Source organism: Oreochromis niloticus, linkage group LG19 (genome assembly GCF_001858045.2).
Source record: "Oreochromis niloticus isolate F11D_XX linkage group LG19, O_niloticus_UMD_NMBU, whole genome shotgun sequence".
Lineage (NCBI taxonomy): Eukaryota > Metazoa > Chordata > Actinopteri > Cichliformes > Cichlidae > Oreochromis > Oreochromis niloticus.
In genome coordinates this window covers 18,627,231-18,651,913 of record NC_031983.2, presented here as the reverse complement: position 1 = coordinate 18,651,913, position 24,683 = coordinate 18,627,231, and the positions used below count along the sequence as shown (strand labels likewise).

Sequence of the window (24,683 nt, the reverse complement as noted above, 5' to 3'; positions counted from 1 at the left end):
TTATATATATATCCTCCTTTCTCGTCATAATTGCAGCTGGCAAATGTGTAAATACATGTGGGAAAGTTGAGGACTTGGAATGACAGCTACATACAGTAAGATGACGTTTCTTTTAGAGTCACATGACTCTTTTACAGTAAGTCCAACATGGCAGACGGAGTGGATCTTACGCGGTAACTAAAGCAACATTTTAACTGAAACAGAAATTGAAGACTACTCTGCAACAGGACATTCACAATGAGGGAGAGACAGAAGAAGAAGAAGGGGAGGACGTGGGCGGAAGCAGCGAAAACGGTATTCTTGGTGTTTTATGTAGCGTTTGTTGTGGTTGTTTTCCTTGAACGCTCCCACTTGTACAACTGTGTTTATGAGTTCATGACCTGCTGGTGAAGATGAAATGTTGCGTGCACCGCGCAAGGCCTGTGTTGACGGTTCGACATTTGGAAAGACCGCTGTCACTACTAGCCTTGTAGCTTTCATCAAGTGGCACCTCAAAGCATAAATACAGCGAAATAAATATAAGTCATGTGCACCCAAGCATGCCTCTGAACCCGCTGTATGTGTTTTGTGGGGACAGTAAGGCTGACAGGTCTCGTAGGATATTAAGTCCAATGAAGTAACCGTGAAGTAATCACGCCAGTGTTGCGCGCTAGCGCGACTAGCATGGGCTAGCTGCTGCTAACGCAACTCTGTTCGTCAACAAGTTTGTTTTATGTTATTTGGAAATAAACCACTATAATACCTCCTGTTTCCGTAGTTAAGTAGTTTGCTCTTGGGTTGCTTTAACTACAAACTCGATGACAAAGTCAGTCTAGTCATGCCAGCGTTTTGCGAGAGTACAATATATGTTGTTAGCATTGAGCTAGCTGACAGCATAGCATGCTAACGAGTATAAAATTATCAAAACGTCCAATAGTAATTTATAATTTAAGCACATTGCAATCGGCTGTAACGCTTTGCGTTAGCTTCATACAGGTATTTACACTTAATAGTTTGCGCACAGCATGTAGTATGCTAACTGCATAGAAAATAAATAGCGATTACGTTTGTAGGACTCATAAAGTTGTGTTTCATTGCAGTGCTCAAAACACTAGCTAAAGTAATTCAAGGCTTTTCGAGAGGGTTTGGGAAAAGTGTAAGCGCTACATCTTAAGGTTACCCATAGTAGTTTTTTAAAATTACCGATTTAAAGTTGCTGATATGTTATTATTATTATTATTATTATTATTATTATTATTATTATACTGTTATGAGAAGCTTTTATTGTCATGTTTTTCTTTCAGCCAACACTCAGAGAGTGAGATGTTACAGCATAAGGTGGTGCATCCACCTCAAACCTGAATGAAACTTACAACTTAAAAATTTACCACCCCTTATTTATTACTAGACGGATTCTGTGCATTTTCTCCAGAGATTGCAAGATATTCATGCAAAATATATTTCTAATAGTGAAAAAAAGAAAGAAATACAAAACACAACTGTGCTGTGCTTGTTGACTGGATCATTTTAACCTTAGTACAAACTAGTTGAGCTTTTGCATAAATTGCTCAGGTTTTAAGCTAAGATTGAGGAAATCGTCCTGGGAAGTCTTGCATCAAAAATCAGAAAATCAATAAAAATCCAGACAAAAACCCTAAAAAGGCACACAGTCATTAGAACAAATAACAATTGGTAGATTTTTAAAAAAAAAAAAGCAGCTTCAAAACCTTTGCCACTTCTCTGTCAGTCAGTCATAAGCACTTCGCAGTTTAACTGACAGAGAAACAAATGGATATTTATAGTGGTTATACTTACATAAGGGGACCCTGTACCTCCTACTACAGATAAAATCCTGTTAGCTTGCTGAACAGTAGAGAAATATCTTGGGGAGTGAGGAGTGTTTTTCCTATGGTTATTTATTTTAATTCGTTTTACTGATGTGTAAAAAATGTGATATCTTTAATGAAGTAACCTTGGGGTTGCCTCTTAATTTCTGAATATTTTTCCTTTAAATAATCTATCTGCAAAATATAATCATCTGCATTTTTATTTTCTAGGTTCTGGAGAAGTACCCTAATACACCTATGAGCCATAAAGAGATCTTGCAAGTGATCCAAAGAGAAAGACTTAAGGAAATAAGGTACACAGGTCCTTGTTGTCATAGCTTTGGAACTGCAGATACACTTCATATTTGAGACATTTTCATGAGAGCACTACAGGTGTCATCTGTCATTTCTCAGCTGCTCATATCATGTGCATTTTTGTTATTCACATAGTCACAGTTACTTTACTCAATTAATAATTGTTTTATTTCTTTTTGTTTCACTGTCACTATTCTCATCCAGAAGGTAAGAAAAAGTAGCCCCCACCCCTTATCTTAACAAACTCACAGCAATGCAGGTTTGTTTGGAGTTGCCTTTTTGCATGTTAATAGGAATAACATGTTCTAGGTTAGGTTGCATAAAAATGCAATGCTACATTCATAGTTTGAGTTTCCACAGCCACCTGTTGCATAAAAATTACATTTTCCTTGTTTTTCGAGTAATTAACAAAATAAAAATTAGGAATATTTAAGCATAACTAGAGTAATTTCCAAAAAAATAAAAACAGTCTTTTGTTTTTTCTAGTAATTATATTGTTCAAAGCTTTATGCGTTATACTGTGTAAAGCAGCACAAATGCAATTTGACAAAAAAAAAGTAAGGTTCAATTTGTCAGTCTAGATTTGTGCATGACTTAAGCAAAGCTTGACAGATTAATTTTTTTGCAACAGGCATTTTTATGTCAAACCCCTTTATTCTGTGAATATCAGTCAACCACTCTAATTAGATGAGCATTGGATCAGTTTTCTGCAGCTGATTTCTCATAAAGCACAGAGCAAATTTCCCCTCTAACTGCACTGATGCAAATCTGACCTGAACTCACACATGTTTTCCTGATGCATGATAGCAGCTTCTCCCAAGTTACCAGACCAACCTCTCCCCTTCCTTCGTCTTTTCCCAGCCATCTGATTTATGGGGGAACAGATGTGTAAACTGTGTTTTTCCTCTTGTGATCCAGCGGAACTTCACCGCTGGCATGTCTGAATGCAATGCTGCACACGAACTCTCGTGGTGAGGAGGGAATCTTCTACAAAGTTCCAGGCAGAATGGGAGTCTACACATTAAAGGTTTGTGAGACACAAGGCGCTGTTTATTACTCAGCCAGTACAGGAAAAAAGAAATAGTACATGTTTTTCTTTGCTAATTGCAGCTTTTTGGGTACCTGGACACAAATTAAGTTATGAATGTACATGCCGTAGCTGGTCATTTTTCTTATTTACTTCTGCTTAACTGTTCCTCCGCTCTGTTTGCTGCATAAAAATAACATGGAGTCTTTTGCTCCGTTTTTCATATAGAAGGACATCTCAGATGTGGTGAAGGAGCTGTCGGAAGAGGGCTCTGAGGAGAGCAGTGACAATCTTTCTGACTCTCGAAGCTCAGAAAACAACAGTAGTGCTATCAGTCAAGAGGGCAGGAGAGGAAGGTGGATGCGAAGAGGTATTGTGCCCTTGCATACAGGTTCTTTAATTAACTTACACATGACCATAAATTTTAAAGTGACTTGTTATGAATGAGTTTCCAGACTGTTGTTTTGCAAATAATAATACATTTCTTAGTTGCAAGATAATTTGGTCCTACTTTTACTGCTACAACATTAATATGTGCTATCTGTTTGTAATCTAATTTGTAATTATGGCTTTTTAAAAAAATAAGTACTCATTGTAATCAACATAACTTACCATAGCATTGAAATACTTTATAACACAAAAATGTGTGCTTTATATAAAGTATTTTTTACTTAGCTAAGAATGATGAAGATTTTAGCTGTAACTGTGAATTAACATAATTGATGTAAAGCAGTAAATTCCGTTAAAGTAACTGTTTATTAAAAGCAGAAATAGCCATGTTGCTTTTACAGCTCTTGTGCAAATATTTGATAAGCAGGCTACTTAGCATCACATTTCAGACATGCCAAAAATTTAGTTGTACCTGATGTCTCAAATACAGTTTTGATAGGTCTTTTAGTTTTAAGTGTTCACCAGGAATTCTCAGAGGGTAAGAAAATCATATTCTATGAATATGTAATGAGTATTTGTTTTTTAACTTGTGACAGCGGACTGCTCAAACATTATGGTCCAAGTCAGTGTATGAACTGTACCAGTATATACTTGTAGTGGATGAAATTTGCAGCTGTAATTTTGAAATGCACTGCAGAATGGCTGATTTACTCTACTGAATAGTAGACTACAGAGTGAATAAATGGGCAGTTTGAACAGTCAGATTGTCTGCCATGAAGAAAGGGTCTCATTCTTAATAGCTCGATTACATGTTTAGCTTATATTTCCTGCAGATTTCAAACAAAATTATCCATCCATCTTCCTCTGCTTATCCAATTTAGGGTTGCAGTGGGGCTGGAACCTAATCCAGCTATTACAGATGAAAGGTTGGGTACACCCTAAACAGGTTGCCAGTCTATTGCAGGGCTAGCTGTTGGAGCCACACTACCATTTGTGCTCACATTCAACATTACACCTTAGATTTCCAATAGAACTAACTCAAACTAGCTAACCTGGTTAAACTAGTTTTAGTTGCATGTCTTTGGACTATGGAAGGAAGCTGGAGTTTGCAGTGGGAAGCTGATTTTAGATATGAAATCTTATTAAAGTTTGCGCATAAGATTTTGGAAATACCCATCATATTCTTTTAACACTTGAATATCATTATAATGTATCAGTGCAATCTCTGGAATGTTAACTATTTCCCATTAAAACAGTTTTAATGTGTTTATTTTCTGAAAATAAACAAGAAGGTGATATGAGAGACACAATAAAGCACATTTTCAGTGTACTTAAAAATGTTCGAGGGACTTGGTTTTTTGTTTGTATATCTGTCTCTCCTTGCAAGAATGAACAGTAATGCTCGGATTAAATTTTACCTGATATCAGTTTTCCACCACTTTTATATCTTGATTAAATTTTTCACCATGCTCATCACTGACATTGCTCAAATTTGATGGAAAGAATGTTGAGAAAACAATGTAAGAAGTGCATCTTCAGTGACACTCTGACACTCATTAACTGATATGATTTCAGCATGTTAAACACAAATTCAGCATAATTCTCTGCTCTGAGATTGCCAAGAAAATTCTGGGCTACTGGCACAAATGTTTCCTATGCTGCTGATCCAGCTGGCTACAATTTCCTTTCAAACTCATCGTCAAGCATCAGTTCACGGATTTCAGGACTAACAAAAACATCTTTGTTGATTTTGGCTTCACTTTTCTGGAGACCAAACTTACATCTTAAATGTTGAAACGCATTGCTGTGTGTGTTCAGTCATCCCAGTTGTCCAGTACTTGGAACAGCTTAACCAGATGAAAATGGTTTTCAGATTTGGGGTCAAAAAGTCAATTTTGTTGAAGTACGGGTGAAAGAATCCAAGTACCAAAACACTTGTTGATCAGTGTTATAGGTTTGAAATATGTCACCATTATCTAACTTCCAGACCACCTATGTAAATTAACAGTGAATACTACTTAATAAAGCACTGAAATATGCCTTTACTAACTCCTTAAACACCTTTAAATGCAACCCCTGTTAACGTTTATTAAAAAGTAAGCGCGTTTTTTGCTGAAGTGTCATAACTGTTCATCAGTCAACAGAGAAGGAAAAAAAAAACATCAACAGATCATAATGCAGTAGATGTTTGGCTTTTTTTTTTAGTTGATTGTAGCTGATTGGTTATGCCAGTTAGAGTTAACACCCCCCTGTCAGCTGATGATGTAGGTTATTGCGGAAACACCGGAAACTAGCTCAAGTAGCACTAGACATGCCAAGTTGGAAAGTGGCTTTACCACAAACATAAAATACACCACCTCATCAAAAACATTTCCTGGAATACACGCAGCACTGAACATGATGATAGCGAAAGGTGGGTTTTATCTTTGAGCTTTACTTTGTCCTTAATGCTGTCTGATAATTGTTCACCGAGAGCCTGCTGGCAGCGCACAACAGTCACATTACAACGGTTTCTGATCTTTTGTCATTCTGTGAGGTTAAAATATTGCTTTATTGTGAAATGAACACCTGATTGTGCCTGATTACAATGCAGTTTGAGAGAGGGAGCTTTTCATCAAGTGCCAATTATTTTGTTTTCCTCAGTTGTGGTCTTGCTGACTCTTATTATTTCTCACTGCCACTTGAATAACTTAAGTGACGGTTAAAACAGGAAACTGAATTTTCTCAGTATGACCCGTGACCACTTCCTCATTATGCACAACTTAAAAGTACCAAGCAAATAACCTTGGTTTACAGCTGAGTAGGAGGGCTCTGATATTGCTTTATTTTTGAAATAATCGATGCAAAGGACTGCAAAGTCAAATGCAAATTAGGTAGCACTGGGAAGGAACTGCTGCAGAATGTAGAAAGATGTTCTGTAAGAAACAGAAGGCAGATAGTAGGAGGGGGATTGTTCTGAAGTTGAGCTCATTTTTAATAATATGATATTTTCGTAAGGTAATGTAATCTGCTTCTTTGTCTACAGAATTGGTTTCAGTTTCGCCAAAACAAAAGCACAATGTGATAAAGTCTGCACACCGCCCTCAGGAAATGTATTTGGTAACATCTGTTTTGTGCTTCTGTATTTCATAGTTCCCTCCAAGCTGCAGTCACAGCCGTCGTCTCCACAGCCTCGATGCTCGTCGCCGTCTGTCCCCACCAGTAAGCTCATCTCTCCCTCGCAGAAACACAGCAAGAAAGCTTTGAAACAGGTACAGCAAACAACATATATTTCTTGTTGTTTTTCTTTTTTAAACATACATTTAAGTTGTTAACTTATCCTCCCTACTCAGATGAGTAACATGAGTTCCTGCCACACCCCACTCCCGTATAAATCACTGCCTCTGTGTTCTGCAATATGCAAATCCACCCTTTTGTTTTTACATCGGTATACAGAGTGTGGAGTCTTAGACTTGGGCTCTTTTTGGGCTACAATGAACAATTAAATTTGTATGATTATATTCATTACTTTATTTTAATTGGCAGCACATAACTCAATGTTGGTGTTTCAGCTGGTGTTCTTTGTTTTTTTGTTCTTCATCTTGCTGATTATTTCAAACATCAGGGAGAACTGCCTGTAGCTATTTTGTTTTTTGTTTTTTTTTGTTTTTTTTACAGTATTAATGTTTTCAAAGAACCCATTTCCCATTCTCACATTGGCTGTCTTTTGCCTTTTGTGTTCCATTTAATTAGATTTAATTTGATTGCACACATTGTAATTCACTCCATCTGTGCTGGTGTGAATTTGTATTCATTATTTGGGCGTAGGTAACACTACAAGATGGCGACTTGGCTGAAATATTACTGGACGGATCTGTTTATTGTTTCCTATTTTATATCTCATTGTGGTGGACCTCCTTTCTTTGCTTCTTTAAATCTGTAGAGAAATTTGTGACAAATTTGATCTGACTTGTTCTCAGATTTATGGCAAGTTGATGATTTATGCCTCTGTTATGCAACCTCTGTTCCATTGCACTGCTGTTATTTAGCTGTTATTTAACCAGGCAAGTGGCCCTTGGGGAGCAATTGCAGGGAAGCAGAGGGTTACACATATTCACACTCTGTTTTTCTCATACTGCTGGCTATTTGCGTCTTTCTGTGTTGTTCATTTTAAGGCCCTGAAGCAGCAGCAGCAGAGAAACCAGCGTAGACAGGGGGGAATGCCAATCTCCTCCAGTCCAAGACTGCTTCTGAAAACCCTTAAAGACATGGCAGATAACATTACAACAAAGACTGGTAGGTGGTAACTGTTACATTGCCAAATTGTTGGATAGTTTACTGATGTTAATTGCATGATATTACTCACAGTTTTGAAGATAGATGATGGATAGTGATGTAGTTCTGGGAATTATCCTGTTTATTATTGCAGGTTTTTATAACTAGACTACAAAAGGCTATGTATCATCATCATCCAAACATGACTCATATAATTGGCAGCTTTAATGTGGAAACTGAAGCAGTCAGATCTCTGGCTTTCATTTCTCAGAGCCTTTCCTTTAGCTCCTCTTCTTCTTTCCAAACAGATTTATGCCACCCAGTCGTACCCAGAAAGGTTTCCCAAAGGTCCAGTCGCCTCAGTGCAGGTAATTCAGACAAGTGCTTTTATTTAAATCAGTTGCATGCTTGTAATCTAGAATTAATTGTCTGCATAGTTATGTCTTAGGTGTAGGTAAAATTATTCTACTTTGACAGAAAACAATTAAGTAAAACAAATTATTTTACTACAAAATTGAGCTACATAATTCACAGTTGCTTCTTTGTATTATTGAATCTCCCTTGGTTTACATCTGTTTCCTGTTTTGTTTGTATCGCAGGGCAGATAAAACGTGCCAAGTATAAAATAGACGTGGAGACGCCAGACTCTATTTTGGTTAACACCAACCTGCGAGCAATCATCAACAAGCACAATTTCTCTGCCTTGCCTCCAGACTGCCAGCAAAGGCTGGTCAAACTTCTGCCAGAAGTAGACCGCCAGGTAGCCCTAAAATTATACATATGTTATAACGTTTGCTATTTATATTACATTAAATGTAAATGTGTAAGTAAAATTGTTGCTGTGTGCAGTATCTGCCAGTCATTATTTGATATATGCCTCATAAAATATCTTTTTAATCTCTGTAAAACATTTGTATATTCTATATCATAGTCAGAATCCAAATAAAGTCAATGTACTGATGCAGTGATGCTGATCGTCATGCTATTAGTCATAACATTGTGCCTTCTCTCCTCAGGCTTGCATGGACGGCCTTCTGAAGGTCACTAGCTCTGCCTTAAACAATGAGTTTTTCACATCAGCAGCTCAGTCTTGGAAAGATAGACTGGCTGAGGGTTAGTTCAAACGCTTTCAGTTCATAACTGCAAAATTCAATTCACATTCAAAAAACAGCACAACACCAAGGTTTACATTTGCTCTTTTGTGACTCTACCATTTTTTAGGGGAATTCACTCCTGAATTGCAGCTCCGAATGCGCCAAGAAATTGAGAAGGAAAAGAAAGTTGAGCACTGGAAGGAAGCCTTCTTTGAAAACTATTATGGGGAGAAGTAGGTTCTCTGTTTCATTTATAATTTTTTGATCCACTTATCCTACCTATTTCTGGTGAACTTGGACATCATACAGTATCTTGCTAATCTGTCAGTCCAGCTGTTCGGTCTCCACTTGGCAGGTGAAGATCTTTAGCCCCGAATAGGTGTGTCGTAGGTTTGGGGTTGTTTAGATGACCAATTATAATATTTTAGCTAAAATTTTAGAATCTCTGTGTTCAGGGAGAAAGAGTATAAGGCATGTTCGCTTGGCTTTTCTTGTGAGGACATGTATTGGTGTTATTGCTTTCCCAAGCCTCTAACCCCACCTAATCCCAAGTTTAACCATCACAAATAAGTGTGACATCTTTATCCAAACCTTAACCTAAACCCACTTCTTACTTTAACTGTAAAAAACCCAAGTCTTCACTCTCAGAAAGCCTTTTGAAGGCTTTCAAAGAAAATGAGAGACAAAAAAAGTTCTCAGTCTTACCAAAGGTCATCTAATCCTGACCTGGCAGAGTTTTTAATAAGCTATCAGGACAAGTTTTATTTAATTGTCTTTATATATTGTCCTTGGTGTCCTGTATCAAATGACATCAGTCACTCATGCCTTGTCTAAACAGCCATGGCACAGTCACACACACCTTCAGTTAGTTCATTTTACAGCTGTCATCTTTTCCATCATCCTGTAGGGGAACTTTAGGGAACATCAGGATATTGTATCTACAAAAACCGGCCTAGGTTACACCCTCCCTTAGCTGGCAGTGGAGTAATTTTTCTTATATATCAAAAAAGACTAAAATCTTAGTACTTGTAGTATTTACAAAAGGAAAATGGATCAGTCGCTTTTCTTAAGAATATTGATTGAATATCTATTTCTAAAGGATATTTACTTTCTGTATAACATATTGGAACAGATTAACCAAACAGGGCAAAATAGCACGTCAGTGCAATGCCCAGATAGCGCTCATAAGTGTCATTAGTTTTATGGATGAATGAATTTTTTCCAACAGTTTCACTTTTAATGCACAACTTCAGATTAGATTCAGTAATTCAAAGATTTGTCATTTGTTGTCAAGTTTGTTGTTAAAAATTAAGCAATTCATAAGAAAAAGAACAGATTGAAAAGTAAAATACTACAATGAATAAAACAATACTAGCCAATTAATTGTTTTTAGTTTGTTTGGGCTATTGTCATTTTCAAAACTCTTCTTGTGTATTTTTTAAAAAATAATTTAAAAGCTAAGTGTTTAATGACTCTTTCCTCATTCAAGAAAGAAAACACTTAATTCATGGAGTTGTGTTTTTTTTCCCTTTTTCTTTGTCTCCCTTTCTATTGTACAGTTCAGGGCTCAGCTATGAGGAATCCAAAGAGCTGACAAAGGCTGATTTGAATCAGGAGTCTGCCAGGCCTCAGTCCCCCTCTCATCAGACAGGACCTGTCGCTCAAGCACTAGAGGAATCTAAGTGCACCAAGGACAGCAGCCTGACTGATGCTCCTGCAAAAGACGTAAAGCCAGCGCAGACATCGTCACAGGAGCCTCTGAAAGCACTGCCTGCTCAAAAAGAGCCTGTCTTTACTGCAGAACCCATGAAGACGCGACGCTCACAGTATGCTGAGGATCGGAAGATGAATACAACCGCAAATACTGGACTGGTGGCTGCAGTGAGAGCACCAGAGGTTGAGAAACGTGGTGAATGGAGTGCAGCATCGACAATGCCAGAAAAGGAGCGCAAGGAAGACACGAAGGAGGAGAAAACTGAACGCTCCCAGTTGTCTGTGAACAGCAGCCCTCCACCAAAGGCTAGTTCAGAGTTGAAAGAAGTTCAGTCGGTGTCTATGGTTAAGCCTGCTGCAGAGAGCGAAGAGGTCATCTCAGAGCCCAGTGGCTCCTCAGAGCCGCTGAAAAGGAAGTCTCTCAGTGAAATAGAGGGTGAATTAACACCAGAGAAAAGACCCCGCATATCTTCAGTTTCTTCAGTGTCTTCATTCTCATCTGTGTCTCCCTCAGCATCATCCATATCCAGCCCTGCTACACCAACTTCAACAACAAATCAGAGGGTTCCACCACTAAAGGTAGGAATAAATGTGGCAGCTCAAAGTCTGCTCAGATCACTCTATTTTCTGAGCGGACCTGACAGGTCTGTAGCTTTATCTTTTTAGAGTTGGGCAACTATACTTGCCTCAGTATATTGTTAGTCTCAATATGCTCCAAAGACTTAGAGTTTTCCCAGTAAATCCCAGAGTTTGTTGTTTTGTACATGTGAGGAAATTAAAATAGGATACAGCTTGAAGCCTATTTATATTGTTATATGTTTTTTTAATTTATATTTTTTAGATATACAAATGGGAATTAATCTCTGGGGTTTTTTTTTTCCATTTTGCAGATCCCAGTATCACGAATTCTTCCCTTGCCCGTGTCACCTAGCCAGATCTCACCAAGGACTCCCCTCCCAAGCCCACTTAGTAGCCCATGCCGTACTGGTGCTCGCACTTTGGCAGATATCAAAGCCAAAGCTCAGCTTGCCCGAGCACAACGTGCAGCAGCAGCAGCATCATCATCTGCTTCAAAGGGGGCGGTGCCAGGCCCAGGGCCAGGTGGAGGCAGTAGTGAGCAGACACACCACTTATCCAGCCCGACATCCCCACAGGGATCTGCTAGGTTACCAGCCACACAGTTTAGTATATCTTCTCCTTGCCAAGTGGACTCTTTTGGTCCATGTAGCCCAAACCAGTCTCAGAAGTACTTAAGCAAAACTGAAGAAAAACATACAAGTCTTTCTGCTGGTACTGTCAGTACAGGAATCCATAGCGTCCAAAAGAGTTCAAGTGTATCAGCACAACCATCATCGGTGCATGCTTCAAAGGAACAGGAAATCCCATTAACTGCTGGATCAACAACCAGAACCAGCTCCTGCATCCCTGCAAACAACCCGCTGGTCACTCAGCTTCTGCAGGGCAAAGAAGTTCCACTGGAGCAGATCCTCCCAAAACCGCTATCCAAGGTGGAAGTAAAGATGTCAAACTTCTCCTCTGGTAGTATGGGAAAGGCATCACATTCTGCTGAGCACAGGGCTGAGAAGTTCAATACATCAGGCCGAGCTGGTGTTTTCTCAGAAAACACAAAACATCACAGGGAACTTCCTGACAAGGAGACTCAGGAGCAGATCCTACAGGCTCTAATGCAGAGGAAAGTCCAACAAAGTCAACCTTATGGAGGGGGTGTAGGGCCTCAGTCACCTCAGTACAAAGTTCAGCAACTGATGCACGCAGAAGAGCGACAAGATCGATCGAGGATTTCTGTTGGTTTTTTGGGTCGAAGGAGGATGCCAAGGCCTGCCATGACAGGACATTACCTGCTCAATGTCTCCACGTATGGCAGAGGATCAGAGAGCAGGAGACTTCACCTGTCTGCCATTCCAAACACGTCTGTAACCAGCACAAAAAGGGAAACCACAGAAGCAGAGGATGCAGCCAAGGAGGACCAACCAGCCAGGAAAGTTTTTCTGTTTCCTTCTGGGGTCAAAACAGAGCAGCAAAGATGCTCAGTAAGCAAGTCTAATGAACCAGCGGGCTTTCAGCATCACTATAACATAAAGACGGAGCCTGGATCAGAGTATATTGAAGCTGGTGGTGATAACAACAACACCAGCGCAACCACCAAAGACACCAGCCCTTTTTCTCAGTCACACCGAAGGCACCTCGAACTCAATAGTAATCAAGGAAACTCCGAGCCATATCTTACCCACGTGGATCCCAGTCACCAGCGGCCGACTGCCTTTCAATCCCAGAGAACACTCGATAATCAGGAACCCCCGGTAGCATCATGCTACGGTGGCACTATCAGTATGTCCGTACCTCACACTTTGAACCGCAGCACTGCAGGCACCGGCTCTTCCACATCCTCATCAGAAGCTGATGGTGGTGGCATCCACGGGAGCGTTATGTCCTTCTCAGTGACTGTCACCACCATACCTGCTGGTCACTCATTAGACCACGGCAACCAGGGCGAGCCCTCACCTGAACAGTCATTCATTGAGGGCTCCAACATGGAGGACGTCCAGTCTAAATGCTACTGCCGACTGAAGGCAATGATCATGTGCAAGGGGTGTGGCGCTTTTTGCCATGATGACTGCATAGGCCCCTCAAAACTGTGTGTCTCGTGTTTAGTGGTACGATGATATTAAATTAACAGTAACAAAAGAATGGTTAGAGTTGTATTGTCACAGCACAAAGCAGAAGCAAGTGTTTTAGAATCAGTGCATAATAGCCTGAAACGTGTTAAGTCACGCTTTGGAGAAAACGGCTCTAGCATCGGTTCGTTGTGGGAAAGGCAAGGATTTACACTGGATGGTCTTGTTTTTCCACTAACATCTAAGAAAAGTTGTTTTGTGCAATTGTGTCATAGAAATGCCAATCCATTTTCAATCAAATGTTGTCAGATATGTGAGAAATGAAAACTGGCAGTGTTTGCACTTGGCTAGATTAGTGTGATATATTTTTTTAAATATATATATGCGTCTAGTTTTTTGTTTTTTTTTTTCCTTTTTTTTTGAGGAGGGAAAATGAATGTTGCTATTTTTTTAGAACATAATGACTGTTGTGCTTTAGACTGACACTTTTTATTATTGGTCCTAATCATTTATGGTTTAACGGCAAAAAAAAAGAAAAAAAAAAGAAAAAGGGCGCTAATGATAATCATTTGATGTAGAGTACCTCCTATTTGGCATTTATGCACGTGTGGCAGGGAAGTGCAACTTACAGTAACTATTTTATATGAAACTGTACTTTTATTACTGAACACACTCAGATTTAAGAACTAGAAATGAACATGTATAGTTTTAGTAAGAAGATATAGTGTGATTTTTGAATGATACTTTATATAAATCAACCTGACTTGTTTCCAAGGCAAAGCACTTGAAAACCACCTGGATATAAAGTAATAACGGTGTACAGCACTTAAAATCAAACCTAAAGAAAAGAGAATCATATATAATTCCTCTATAATCCTTGTTGGTAAATTAAGATCTTTTCACTTCCAGTGAAGGTCTGAAGTCACTTCCTACTGCATGAATCAGCATTTCCTCCCCAAAAATCAGGTTTGTGGATATGATCTCCCTTGGTGTGGGATTTCTAATGCTTGTGTGTCTGTATAGATAAATCAGCCGTGGCAAACTTAATTTAAACACTCAAGGCGGGGGGGAGAAAATGCTGACAATTTTGTTATTTTGCTGTATATACTTGCTCATGTATGGTATTTGCCTAGATGTAGAAATATTGTTATTTTATTCGTGCTGCACACCTTGCTTGAGCATAACTGGCTCTTTATTTCAAAATGTTTTTCTTTTTTTTCTTTTTTTACTGTGGAATGAAAATAGAGAAGAACAGTGAAATATGCTAAAAACAGGTACAATATGTCACCAATACATCAATAAGTGAGTGTAACACTTCACTTTAACGCGGCCTTTTTCCAGGAAATTAAGAGAGTGATCCTCTATAATACTGTGGTTGGAAGTATTGTAAAAATGATATTTGTCACATATGTATTTAATCAACAGTAATTTGTCTTTGTGATGCACAACACATTTGTGGTGTCAGCACTTGTTATAACCTTTGCAGGCCCGTTATGATGATTTTAACATTAGTGCTTAGTGCGTACTGACTTGTAAAAAGGCCACTGTGTTTGAAGTGTTATCTCCAAACGTTTTGTGTTTTTGCTGGTTACAAATATTGACACATCTACTATATTTTAGAATCTCCTGGAGGTACAAAACATGACCTCTTTTATAGCAATTATTTCCAAGGTAGTATGCCAAAGTCACCTTAAAGAAAACAAAAAATAATCAGAAGTTGTTTTTAAATGTCTGACTAGTTAATCAAAGTAATATATTTTAATTAATATATTTTAATATAAAAGATCTATTTGCTAATTGTTTTTGACAAATCAACAGGGTATTTACTATATTAATATATTGGCTGTCTTTTTTTTTTTTTTAGGCTGGACAGTCCACCGTGCAGAATAATCACTTTTCAAATAGTCCAGGTATCTGATATTCTGTATGGTCCAGGTTTTTTAGTGAATCCATTGGTCTATATTTTTCGATGAAGATGTTGTCTAAAGTGTAGCTTTTACTTGTCTATTTGCATCATCACTTTATGAAAAGATAATGTTTTAATGCACCATTTAAAAAGTCATTCAATTAATATAGTTTTATTTTTATTTGGTGGTTGTGTCTTGTGGAAAGTTGTTTTTGAGGGCTAGAATCTAGCAGGATTTTCACAAGGCATAGAAATTTCACTTATTAATGACATAGTGATGTTTGAGTTAGTGATACAGATGTGTTTTTTTATTCTCATTTTTGACCCCCATTAATTATTTACGTCATATTTGGTTGAATGTGATGTTAGAGTCCTGCTGGACTGGATTGCACTGCAAAAAAATATTAAGAACAATCATTCTCAACCCTAAAGGCAGCTGAAATTTTTGTTAATGATGACTGAAACATGAGTCCAACAGCAGTCCCAATCAATACTAAGGCTAACTGTGTGTGTGCATTTGGAAGAGTAGAGCACATCATATAGAAAATGGCTTGAAGAAGTGGGGGGTGGGAAAGGAGGGGGGGGGGATTGCCACTTTTTTTCCCCTTCTTCTTTTAATGTCATGTTTGACACTAGGTGAATTTCTTTAATGTCAGTGTCATTTTGTCTCCATTTAAAACTCCAGGTGAATGTAATATAGTAATCAGAACTTGTAAACAAAGTGTATTTTATCAAAGTAATAGAATATTATGAATAAATAATAATGGAAAAAGTTTCTTTTTTTTGACTGCTTCTTCATTTTATTGTATTTTTTTTCTTTGGTACTATTTATAATTATATATATATTTTTTAAAAAGCACAATAATATTACGACCCCTCTGTGGGCCAGTCTGACAAAAAATTCTGTTGCTCCAAAGTTTGACATAAAAACCCTGATTACTGTAACTGAGTTATCCCTGACTGTCTTAGAAAAATGTAAAAAAGAAATGTGGTGGGGTGTCTCCTAAAGATCTCTGCCCTTAGGAGGGATACATGGTTTTATACGAGGTCACAGTTGGGGAGGGGGCGAGGGTATTATTTTCATTAAATAGCTTCAAAAAATAAACTATATTTAATTTAATATTTAAAAACATTTGGGGTCCGTATATTATCCAGAAGAGTCCAGTTGTTGAATAAAGAACAGTAACGCTGTCGTATGACGCTGTTGAGCTGCATTATGGGAAATGTAGAGCCCAGGAGTTATGGAGCTTGGTGCTCCAGACAACTAGAAAGTCATGATACTTTTCCGGTCTTTTAGAAACATCACATCTCTTTCTTTCCCCTCTTGATGAAAGTCCCAAACTGCTGCAGTATCCCTTTAAATGAGCCTAAATGAATACTGTGCTTTTTCCTGTTCAGTGTATAATATTGGGGATTATAATTCAGAGTAACAGCGGTATTAATAATAGTAGTGCGCCTTTAACCAGCGTGCGTGCGCACATGCGTAAAGTGTACTAGTAGGTGGTCGCGCATGGCATCTCCGTGCCTGCTTGTATCTACTGTCCTCTGCCGCTGGGTCGCTGACGATGCCGAGTGGAGCGGGGCGCCTCTACGTTTCTGTGTGCGGCTACAACCGCAGTTGCGAAGACTGAAGTCGGATGAGACGGGAGAGGGGCTTGAAAAACGACGATGGATGGTCCGAGCTGTTTCTCATCGCCCGGACAGCTTTAACATCGGGGGAAACGCGTGGATTTATTAAAGGTGAGAAGTGGGGCTGTCCAGCACGGAGGAAATATCCCCCTTATTCGCCCATAGCCACTTACATCCTCCCTATCTGATGCTGCTGCTGCTGCCACCGATGATGATGATGCTCTAAACACAACCTGCGCGATTTTCCTCCGGTAAAGGCCAATTCCCCGCCATGTATCTTACTTGGCTGTGGAGACACCAGTAGGATTTGAAGAAATGCAGAATTGTCATTGTTTGTTAACCAAAAAAATACAAATTAAAAAAAATAAAAAATAAATGTATGGACATCACGACACACATTCCCCACTGCGGAAATAAGGTAAATAGGCGGTTAAATCAGCAACATGGCTGCGTTGATGCTCTGCCGTCGCTTCAGAAGTGATTTTTAAGTGTTGCGGTGCTGCTCGGCGTTAGAATTAAGGCTCGTAGAAAGGGAGAAGTGAATGATATCAGCGGCGGAGAGATACTGCAGTAACCGAGTCCTTATGTTGACTCGCGTCAAAGGATGTTGTCATTACCTTGGAGCTGAAGGTGCGGTTACAGTAAAATGCACCTTTCCAGGCCTGTGATGATTACTACACAGTCTGACTTCACTGCAAGCATCTGACATCCAAATTATTACGAGCCTGTGATTGTTTATGGGGAAATGAATACATGGCACTAGCTAGAAATCCCATTGATCGGGACCGGTGAAACAGTGATCGCACCGACTGTGATCTGAATGTGCTGAATTTATTTTGGCATGAATTATTAAAAACTTCCATCAAATAATCAACTTAACCGTTAAACTGTCATCTGCTTACAGGCTCCGATTACACGTCTGTGAACACGAACTGCCAGTGTGCAACCCTTGTTGCATACTCATGAATTTCAGCAGTTACCTCATAGGGGGAATATTTACAATGAACCATTGTGATATTTTGCTGACATGTCTCTGCTGGGTCTTCCACTGCATAACAAATGTTTTTTTAACCATTTCGCCAAAGGGCAGTCGTGCCTCTTTGACATATCTGCTCTAAAAATGCCCCCAAAGCTTTTTTTTCTCTCTATTTAGAATCACAATTATGATATATAATTGGTCTAACTTTATCCAAACTACCGTGCTGTGCCAGCTCCAAAGACATGTGATGGTGTTTATAAGCACTGAAGCTGGTTTTTGACTATTGCACAGAGTGGTTTATTGCTGCTTGTGAAACGAGTGGTTGTTGTCAAAGAGCTGAAGATGAGTCATTCAGTTGCTCAAAAAATTTAATTATTTGGAAAAAATCTGACATTTCGTTTGGTTTTTCAAGCAAACATCAGATTCCCACAACTGGATTTTCTGCTTTACTCAACCCGCTGTTTAGGAAGTGGGAGGTTTTGCTTGTTAGAAAGCCAGGCTGTAGTTAAAGATATCACCCAAAGCTGTCGTATGGCAAAAATATTGATTGAACATTTGAGAAAAATATCAGCAGATTGTTTGATGTTGAGAATAGTCTTTAGATGTGGCTCTTATTATATTAATATCTATTATTTAAAACTTAATTTCAATGAAACGTCCCCTTTAAAAATCTTTGCTGGCTCTTGTAAGCAGCACGGAGAAATGTTCAAGACAAGGGAGAGGTGCAAGTTTGTGACTGGAAATAGGCTCTGTCATAACACTAGAGATCAGTCTGTGTAAAACAAGGTTGGATAGAAGTGAAAGCAAAATAAAAAGGGGTGGGGTGGGGGGGGCTTCTTGTCTACACACTTCGAACCTTGGCTTCTATGGTTTGCTGATCAGCTGAACGCCCTCAATTCACCATGAGAATAAGTAATCTAAACATGTTTGGGATACTCTTGAGTCCTTGGTCCCAGGGACACCCAGTGCTGATCGCTTATTGGCTATCCCTAATGTGCTCTGTGTCCGTCATCATTAAGTGGTTCCTTTGCAGCTCAGTTGGTGTCATTAGCCCACAGGATGCAGTCACTGCTGAGCGGGATGTCATAGAGAATTATCATTTGCACAGACCACAGGCACTGGAGTGCTCCCTAGCTGGCTCACCAGTATCTCTACAGGAGGCGATGGGAGGGTTTAACAAAAGCACAAAGTGAGAGTTAATAAGTCCTTGAAGGAGGTAGACAAGGGAGGCGTTAATTACTTATTTAAAAGTCTACTACATTTTGTCAGCGTGGAATAGCTCATCTCTCGTAGTAATGGTGGCGTCGAGTCAATATCAAGACACCCTCGCTGACCTTTTTCAATTTGTTTTTCTTTACAGGGTCAACGTTTAGGGCTTCACTTTGTTGACATACAGTGTGCGGCAGGTAAGTACTTTTAAAATCAGTGAGAATCAGTGTGTATATAATATGTCACATGTAAAGCATTTCATATAAGCGCTTGGTAAGCAGGAAAGGATACGGTGTCCATGTGCAAATTGTCTTCACGGTAAATTATTTTTGTCAGATAAGAAAACAAGTCCAAAACAATTGGTGGTAACGGTAAATTAAAATGTGTTTGAGAGAAGTGACACTGTAAAGAAGTGACTGGAATCACAACATTAAAAGCCATGGAGACGCTTTTGAAAAATAGTACAGAGAAAGAAGTGAATGAAGTAATGAAGCCTGTGTTGTTTCAAAGGGGGCTTTTCTTTCCCTGCTGAGCTGAGGAAAAACACACACCAGCAGTGAATCCTGTTTGAAAATGCACAACAGAGTCAACAGTGAAGTTGAATCAGGCAACAACAGTTAAAGATGTTCAATAGGCAGCTCTTCTTTGGTATCAGATAATTATTTGGGGGCATTGAGAAATATTTTTAATCTTATTTACGTGCTCATGAGTTTAGAGCTAAATAGATTTTGTCGTCATATTTTAAAAGATTTGTAGAGAGTGCAATTTCCTTGGCTTCTTGAGATTCTCTTTCGAAGAACTGCAATAGACAGCATACTTTTCTTTAATGCAAAATTTTATTTTCACTAGTAAAGAATTGATAAGATTTAATAATTTTGCCAAACTGCAGTAAGTTACACTTACTCTTTCATTGCTCATACCGAGCCTGATACTGATAGCTTTAGCTTTAGCCATTTTGCCTTTGCTGCCTTTTTAAAATATCCATGTTCAGCTTGGTGAGGGGGATTTAAGTGTCTTATTAAAATTGTTGTTCCATTTTGTGGTGATTTATTTTGGCAAGGTTTGTGTCTTCACCCATTAAGATGCTAGCATATGACTGTTTGCCTATGCCATTGTGGTCTGGCCCATAATAAGCCATATATGTACATGAGGCTGACTGGCCGGTCACCTGTCTGGGCAAAGAACACTGGAAATCAGCTGATTCTGGTCTCTTGTTGGTCAGTTGGCGCATCTCTAGTTATTTCCACTTCCCCCAAGAGTTAGATCACATAAGTGATCTATACCATTCTTACATTGGTAAGCTAGTATAGCCATAAACTGGTAAAACTGGCTATGCAGAAATACTGGAATACTATATATAAATATCCCATATGCAACCCACCCTAAACTACAACATATTCTGGTAATTAGTGAGTTTTAGAAGCTGGAGAGCAAACCATTTCCACATTTTCAAATCTTTATACTAAGCTAAGCTATTTGGCACCTGATTGTAGCTTCATATTAAACCTACAAATGTGAAAGGATTTTTTTTTAATTTTTCCTTAAATACCCAATGAAAGAAGTAACATTATTCTGACAGTGTTAAACTCTTCCTTTTAATAAAAGTCACCGTTCTGACACGGCTATTCTTTTACCAAGCACACTCTCAGTATAATGTATATGTAATTTCTTTTCAGTTTTCTGTCCCTTCTCAGTAATAGCAATAAACAAGTGAAATTTCAAAGCAAAATCATCTATATAGTTGACCAAGGTTATATTGATGACTAACGCTGTCCTTGGTGCAGAGGGGAAATTGCAAACTTTCTGCTGGTACAGCCCTATTCAAGGGTTCATCTGAGTGTTTCAATAATTCATTATAGCCACATAATGGATCACTTACTGTGTGTCCTCTACTGGTAAAAGTAATTTAGACTTGAACACCAGATCTTTTTCTATTCCGTTTTATCCACAAAAATCATCTATCTGTCCTGTATATATCTGCATTTTCTTTAGTTGTATGCAAGACGTGTAGTTCATTCGAATCCTTCTTAGTCCTATCTCTATGACTTTTGACACTGAAATGAGTTGTGTGTTGCATTTATTACCATGCTGCTGTGCAGTAAGCGCAGTAAGAGTAAGTGCTGCATGCACTGGTGTTTGATGTGCCACAGAATGATCGAGGAAGGCAGTAAACGAGGCAAGGCCATGGTGGAGAAGAGACAGCTCTTCATGGAAATGAGTGAGTGGAGTCGACTGTGAGAGATGTCTTTTCGCTATCTCATGTAATGCACAAACATGCATGGTCCCTCACGTGTAATTCCTCCCACACAGAGCGTATCATTGATTAAATAAACATTCAAAAAGCTTTAAGTGATATTTTTACTTTGATATCAGATTACATTTGTCGGGTATAGATGATTTTTTGAGACTGCGTTTCTCTTATTTTTCAGGAGCTCAAAACTTTGATGTCATCAGACTGTCAACTTATAGGACTGCCTGCAAACTTCGGTTTGTGCAGAAGAGATGTAACCGTAAGAAAAAAATGTCACCTCTTTTCAGCCGTTATAACACCAGCAGAAACATTTGTTTCAACATGAATGCAGACTTGATTGATTGTATTCTGTCTGTTTGCCAACCCCCCTCACAGTTCATCTGGTGGATGTCTGGAACATGATCGAAGCCTTTCGTGACAACGGGCTCAACACATTGGACCACAATGCTGAAATCAATGTGTCACGACTGGAGACTATTCTGTCTTCCATCTACTACCAGCTCAACAAGCGGCTGCCCACCACCCACCAGATCAATGTGGAACAGTCCATTGGGCTCCTGCTCAACTTCATGGTGGCCACATATGATAGGTATGGAATAGGTGCACAACACATGGTGTTGTTTGGATAGAAACAACAAACAACAAAAGAGTAATGGCACAGCTCTTGTTTAGGATCTTTTTAAGATAATATTTACCAAAGGAGGGTGGCACATTGGAGCAGTGGTTAGCACTGTTGCTTCACAGCAAGATGGTTCATGGTTTGAATCTGCAGGCTAATAGCAAATTCAAGATAAGTGTAACTGCAGGAGTGCAAGAAAATATACAAAATGCATGCAGTAAAAAAAATTCAACAAAACAACAAGCAAAGATGAATCTACCATGAGTTTTGCAATAAATTTTAAATAGTTTTTATAAATAGGTTAAAAAGACAAAAAGTGGCTACAGATTACTGGATCAAGTCTACTAATGTAAAACATGTGGAAACCTCACATTGTCACAAAAGAGAAGCTGAAGCCATCAGCTGTTTGACATTGTTGCTTCAAATTAGTTTTTAAGTAATAATCAATTCTTAATCAGTTATAAAATGATTTGCTTGAAAAAAAAGCTTTTTCTTATTTGAAAGAAGCGTAAATGATGATCTATACAGTACTGTGGAAAAGTCTTGTGCCACTCGTCGCTCTCATTTCTTTAGTTGAATTTACCAAAAATTCCAAAGATAAAACAGTTTGGCTGGAATAAAATAGTATTTTTGCACCAACAAGGTGATTCCCAAAGAAAACCTGGCATATCTCATACAGGAGGGAACAAAAAGACCCACCGCCATACGATATTTTCAAAATATTTCACTTACAATACAATTTTATTAAGAAACCACCGAGATTGAAAACAGAACCACTGAGAGACTAACAGCACACAAGGAGGCACAACAAAGCGCAAAGGAAAACACAGGGCTTAAATACACTAGTGAGTAATGAGGGAATGGGAAACAGGAGGGAAACACAGCTGGGACTAATCAAACATAATGTGACAAGGAAAAGCAAAATAAGATACGCTGCACACGGGCCAAGGACTATCAAAAAAATCAGGAAACACAGGACAGGTGCGGACAACGCAGACTTCTCAAGAGGACACGGCTGAAGACAGATGACTAAACATAGATACAGAAAAAAACCTTAAGAATTAGGAATCACAAAGACACAGACTTGACACTGACTGAGGAGACACAGGGAACACGGAGCACAGGAGGAGCACAGAAACCAAGAAACTAGAAATGATAAATTATGAAATCAAAGACTATATAATAATTGAAAATACAAAACACTGGGTCACCGACCCTGGACTGTGACATAAACTTTGTCACCTGCGATCATTCTGTTATCAGTCTGGCAACTACATACTCTATCGAGCTAAGTGTTGGATTTAGTGTAAATTTGTTCGGCTAACATTATCTCAGGATGGTCATGCAGTTGAGTAGTATTCCCAGGCTATTTTCATGTATTTATTATTTATCTATTTATTTTCATTCTTTTAACAAAAAAAAAATATTGATATTTCATGTCCCTGGGTTAATACAGTATCGCCATGCAAAAAATCACAATACTGTGCTGGTTCGATTTTTTTCCCACCACCCCAAATATCTCAGCAATTAAAGTTCAAGAGAAGAAGGGACCGTTCTAAAAATGATCTACAGCAGATCAATGGTGTCGAAAGTCATCCCCTTAATAGAAGAAAAATTAGTAAAAAAAAAAATCCAGCAAAAACCTTACACAGGACCCGAGAGATACACTGGAGCCTGCAGATAATCCACTGTTTGCTAAAGCCTCAAAAGAAATGGTAGGCTGGCTGTCAAGGAAGGGAAACTAGGATAAAAGACTGAGGTGTGCCAAATTACACAAGAACCGGAATGAAAATCAGTGGCAACAGGTCTTGGATTCATATGATTAGTATATATGGAGGAGGTCAGGTACAAAAGTATCTGCAGCGATCTGTAAAACACAGTACAGACTCTGGCATGGTTTGGGTTTGCATTTCAGTCAGTGGTTTTGGGGGATCTTCCATCAAAATTGATGGAATTATGAACGTAGAAAAGTACCACCATGCAATACCATCTAAAATAATCTGATTAGCAACAACTTCATTTTTCAGCATGACAATGATCCCAAACTTGCCAGTAAAAGCATACCTGGATAGAAAAACAGTGGAAAACTATCAGTCATTTGGAGTGGCCTCCCCAGACCCCAAACCTCAGGAGAATTAAACAAAATGGAGCCAACATCCAAAGAAGAACTTAACTTTGAATGTCTTTCGGGAAGTCTGGAGAACTATTCCTGACGACTACTTAAAGAAATGACAAGTAAGAAAGTTCAGGTTGTGTTGACGAATTTAGGTGGTCAAATGAAAAACTGACTTTCAAGCTCATGAATAAATCAATAATTCTCTGCAGCTTTTCCCCCATCTTCTTGGCAAAATCTATAGAAATCTGAGGTGGCTCTGGACTTTTGCACAATGCTTTTTTTGAACCTTTGTTTGCAGTTTTAAAATTCCAACCCATAAGTCTTCACAAATCCACATTTCTGACTCTGTGATTTGTCACACTAACAGAAAGGCTGCCACCTCCCAAAGATTTGCTTGGGCACTTCCAAGTGTTCTCCTTCTGGTTCGTGTTGTGTTATATCTGATTAATATTACCAGGGGAGAACATTTCCTGTAGCTGCTTAACTTTCAGGATGTTAAATAGACACTTATACATGGCTGAGTTATTTCCAAACATAATCAAAATACAGTAAAGCCATTACTGGCACTTAGACGGTCCATGGATCTTGTTTTCAGAAATCCCAGAAATACAGATCGGTGCAGAGGACAGAGTATCAATGACCTAGCAATTGATGAAGAATGTAAAATGTTATTAACTTCTAGTGGGTTCAAAATCAGGAATTTAGGTAGGTATGGGTGAGGATAACAAAAAGACAAAAAG

General features: G+C 38.7%; 2 protein-coding genes across 9 annotated transcripts in view; both read left to right on the top strand.

Moving 5' to 3' along the window:
* Positions 1-59: 59 nt before the first annotated feature.
* Positions 60-15,915, top strand: asxl2 (ASXL transcriptional regulator 2). 4 transcript variants are annotated; one of them, XM_005477266.3, is made up of 13 exons: positions 110-294; positions 2,037-2,119; positions 2,325-2,327; positions 3,039-3,147; positions 3,376-3,517; positions 6,670-6,788; positions 7,692-7,812; positions 8,100-8,159; positions 8,391-8,551; positions 8,808-8,904; positions 9,013-9,118; positions 10,445-11,177; positions 11,489-15,915. In XM_005477266.3, the coding sequence occupies exons 1-13, from the start codon at positions 238-240 to the stop codon at positions 13,280-13,282; spliced, it is 3,585 nt and encodes a 1,194-aa protein (XP_005477323.1). In that variant the 5' UTR covers positions 110-237; the 3' UTR covers positions 13,283-15,915. The 4 variants fall into 4 exon arrangements, with proteins under 4 accessions (XP_019204614.1, XP_005477323.1, XP_005477324.1 ...); XM_005477267.3 differs by lacking the exon at positions 2,325-2,327; XM_019349068.2 differs by lacking the exons at positions 110-294; positions 2,037-2,119; positions 2,325-2,327; positions 3,039-3,147; positions 3,376-3,517 and adding an exon at positions 5,033-5,950.
* Positions 15,916-16,660: 745 nt separating this feature from the next.
* Positions 16,661-24,683, top strand: part of dtnbb (dystrobrevin, beta b) — a 37,610-nt gene continuing 29,587 nt past the window's right edge. For 2 of the 5 annotated variants that reach the window (XM_005477260.4, XM_003442898.5), the window contains exons 1-5: positions 16,662-16,880; positions 19,109-19,154; positions 21,108-21,175; positions 21,387-21,467; positions 21,584-21,797. In XM_005477260.4, coding sequence (XP_005477317.1) covers positions 21,109-21,175; positions 21,387-21,467; positions 21,584-21,797 — 362 coding nt within the window. In that variant the 5' untranslated portion in view covers positions 16,662-16,880; positions 19,109-19,154; position 21,108. Of the gene's footprint in view, positions 16,881-19,108; positions 19,155-21,107; positions 21,176-21,386; positions 21,468-21,583; positions 21,798-24,683 lie in introns of all 5 variants that reach the window. The other 3 variants (XM_005477261.4, XM_019349172.2, XM_019349171.2) reach the window with 3 other exon arrangements.